General features: G+C 52.0%; 1 protein-coding gene across 1 annotated transcript in view; it reads left to right on the top strand.

The window, feature by feature from the left end:
- Positions 1-480: 480 nt before the first annotated feature.
- Positions 481-2,651, top strand: part of CCR7 (C-C motif chemokine receptor 7) — a 17,958-nt gene continuing 15,787 nt past the window's right edge. Inside the window, exon 1 of the mRNA XM_011383067.2 lies at positions 481-598. Coding sequence (XP_011381369.1) covers positions 589-598 — 10 coding nt within the window. The 5' untranslated portion in view covers positions 481-588. The remainder of the gene's footprint in view (positions 599-2,651) is intronic.

Genomic DNA, 2,651 nt, shown 5'->3' with positions numbered 1-2,651 from the left:
AGGGGAGGGAAAAGGAAAAAGATACATCTCTTCTACCTTCCATTATCTGTCAGTGCCTCCCATTGGCCAAACTTACCCAGAAGCCAGAGGGTAAAGTAGTTTGGGAAATGTAGTCCCCTGTAACACCAGGCAGAAAGAGGCAAGAGAAGGATGGGGATACAGCTTTCACTCCTCTCTGACTCCACCGCCCCCCACCCCCACCCCGGCCACCACCATGTAATATTCAGGCTATAAACATTTGCTGAATCAATAAATGTCCCTATTCCCCTGCCTTGGGCTGTGCCCTTCTTCTTCACTCTGAGGCCACACTAGGGGCTTTTTAAATGTAAATGACGTGGTGATTCATAATCTTATGACCAGTAAGGAGGTCATCACTCCCTCACCTTCTCTTGCCCTTTAGTCTCAGAAGACACGGAAGGTGCCCCGGGTGAGGCTGGTCTGGAGGGGGCGGAGCAGGAGTGGGAGGGGCAGGGTAGAAGGTGGCTGCTCTCACAAGTTAAAAGGGGCTCAAACCGTTTCCTCCCCAGACAGGGGAGCACAAACCCCAGCACAGCCTTCCTGTGTGGTTTCAGCTGCCCAGAGAGTATCATGGACTTGGGTGAGTGAACCTTCCTGTAGGAGGAAGAACAGTACTGGGATCACTTTGACACCCAGACTGACTTTGTGGAATGGGGGCGGAGGATGCAGGTGGAAGGTGTGGGGGAGGAAAGCATGGGGGAACGTGCCGGAGAAGTCTGGTTCTGCTTTGGTAGGAATCGGCAGCTGCTCCCAGAGAATGCCACCCTGTTCTCCCAAGCACGAAGGGTGCATCTTTCAGACCTGGGGAAGGGAATGACCACTGGTACCAGGACAGACAAAAGGGTTGAGGTGGTGTCTTTTAGAACAGTAGGGACTGAAGAAGGCAGCAGGACTGGGGTTGGTGGTGATCAGAACAGCACCTGATCTCCATCTCAGCTTGTGGTTTCATTAGGGAGCAATTCTCAGAGGGCTCCGGATCCTCCAGTTCCCACCTTTCTCCCCTGCTAAGTAGGGATTGCAATCAGTTCTCTTGGGATTAGGAGAAGGAGCAAATTCAAGGCGACTGCGCTGGGCAAATGGTACTATGCAGTGCAAATGCAGGCTGGGTTGTTGTCTCTGCTGCACGTCCCGCCAGCTTTGCCATTGCCCCTTGCAGGCTAAAGGCTGGGTGTGCAACATGAAATGAGACAGCAAGGGGCATTCAGCTTGGAGAAGTCACAGCTCAAGCCTCCAGCACAGCCTCTGCCTCGCTCACACACTTTTTCTACCCAGGCAGATGACTCTTCTCTTTAAAAAACCCATCCTCTGGTGTAAGCTTGGTCTTAACTAGAGGGAATACAAGGGAAGCTCTGAGGCGGTTTTGAGGGGTTCATCCAGAGACTGATATGATACCTGGTTTAGAAATCTCAGCTGTGCAGTAAGACCTGGCGAAGGTTATGAAGGCCAGGCTCCAGGCTCGCTCTCACTAACAAGCAAGCTGCACGGCGGCCTCAAAGCCACAGAGGGTTGGCTTTTAAAAGTGAAGGTTCTCTGCTGCACCCCGCTGCTGTCCTCACACCCCTCACCACCACACCACAGCTTCTTTCCTTCATCTCTGCCTTTCCCGCCCACCCAGAAATCTGGGTGGACTTAGCAAACAGCTGTGAAAGGGTTAAAGTAGCCACCTCACCCACTGACTGAACTCCTGAAAGGCAGAGTCTGATTCTTGCATCTCTGAATCCCAGGTACTTTGGAGATGTGAGCAGAAAATGTTTATGGAATGAATGAATGGCGTCAAGAACTCCGACTTGATTTTAGTTTTTAAAATCTCTTCTGACTGACTCTCTTCCCAGCTGTCTACCCTCAAATCCCACTCCCCAGCCAGCTATCCCTCTCCCCCTCCCCCCCAACCAGAGTCGCAGAATGTCGACGTCATCCACTGGAGACCCTGCTCCTAATTCTGACCTCTGCGGAGGGAACTGGGCCGTGTCCCAGCCGTGTGCTGGTAAACGCTGGAAAACCGGCTCCCCAGGGTGGATGACAGCCCTGATTGGTAGTGCTTGCCGATTTACTTATTGTAAATTCTCCCGCCATAGCTGACTTCAAGCGTGAAATGACTGAACACAGTGTTAGAGATGACATCACTGGCTAACAAGCTTGTGAAAGCCAGCTCCAGCACGCCAGGGAGGGTCCTCCCCCAGACCTAGGTTTGGGGGTGCTAGATGCATGGGTTTTGATGTGCGGAGGGAAGGTAACCTCTGGTCCAAGAGAAAGAGATGTTCTTGCTGCTTCACTCTACTCAAGAGAGCCCTAACGGCCAAGCCAGAAATACTGGTTGGAGGGAAAGCCACTGAGAAACTCTTGCTCAGAACAGGCTTTGCCGTTGGTAGGTCAGGTCTGTTTTTCAATCTTCCTCTGCCCAGCAAGAGCGGGGTGAGAGGGCAGACTTTCTGTTACACAAAATGAAAATGCCAGGGCTGAGCTCGTCTTTTTCACAATTTGAGTGAGCAGTCCTGAGGTGTCTTTCCCACTCTCAAGAAGTGGATCCTAAGACGTCAGTTAGAATTCTCCAAAGCAAAGCAAAGCAAGAAAACCTTCGAGAGACTCCTCTCTCACAGCTTGGCCAGAAATGGTGGCAAACGCGGTGCCAAAGG

Source organism: Pteropus vampyrus, unplaced genomic scaffold, assembly GCF_000151845.1.
Source record: "Pteropus vampyrus isolate Shadow unplaced genomic scaffold, Pvam_2.0 Scaffold503, whole genome shotgun sequence".
In the NCBI taxonomy this organism is placed as follows: domain Eukaryota; kingdom Metazoa; phylum Chordata; class Mammalia; order Chiroptera; family Pteropodidae; genus Pteropus; species Pteropus vampyrus.
The sequence above is the reverse complement of the archived record's forward strand: the minus strand, read 5'-3'. Positions and strand labels throughout refer to the sequence as shown.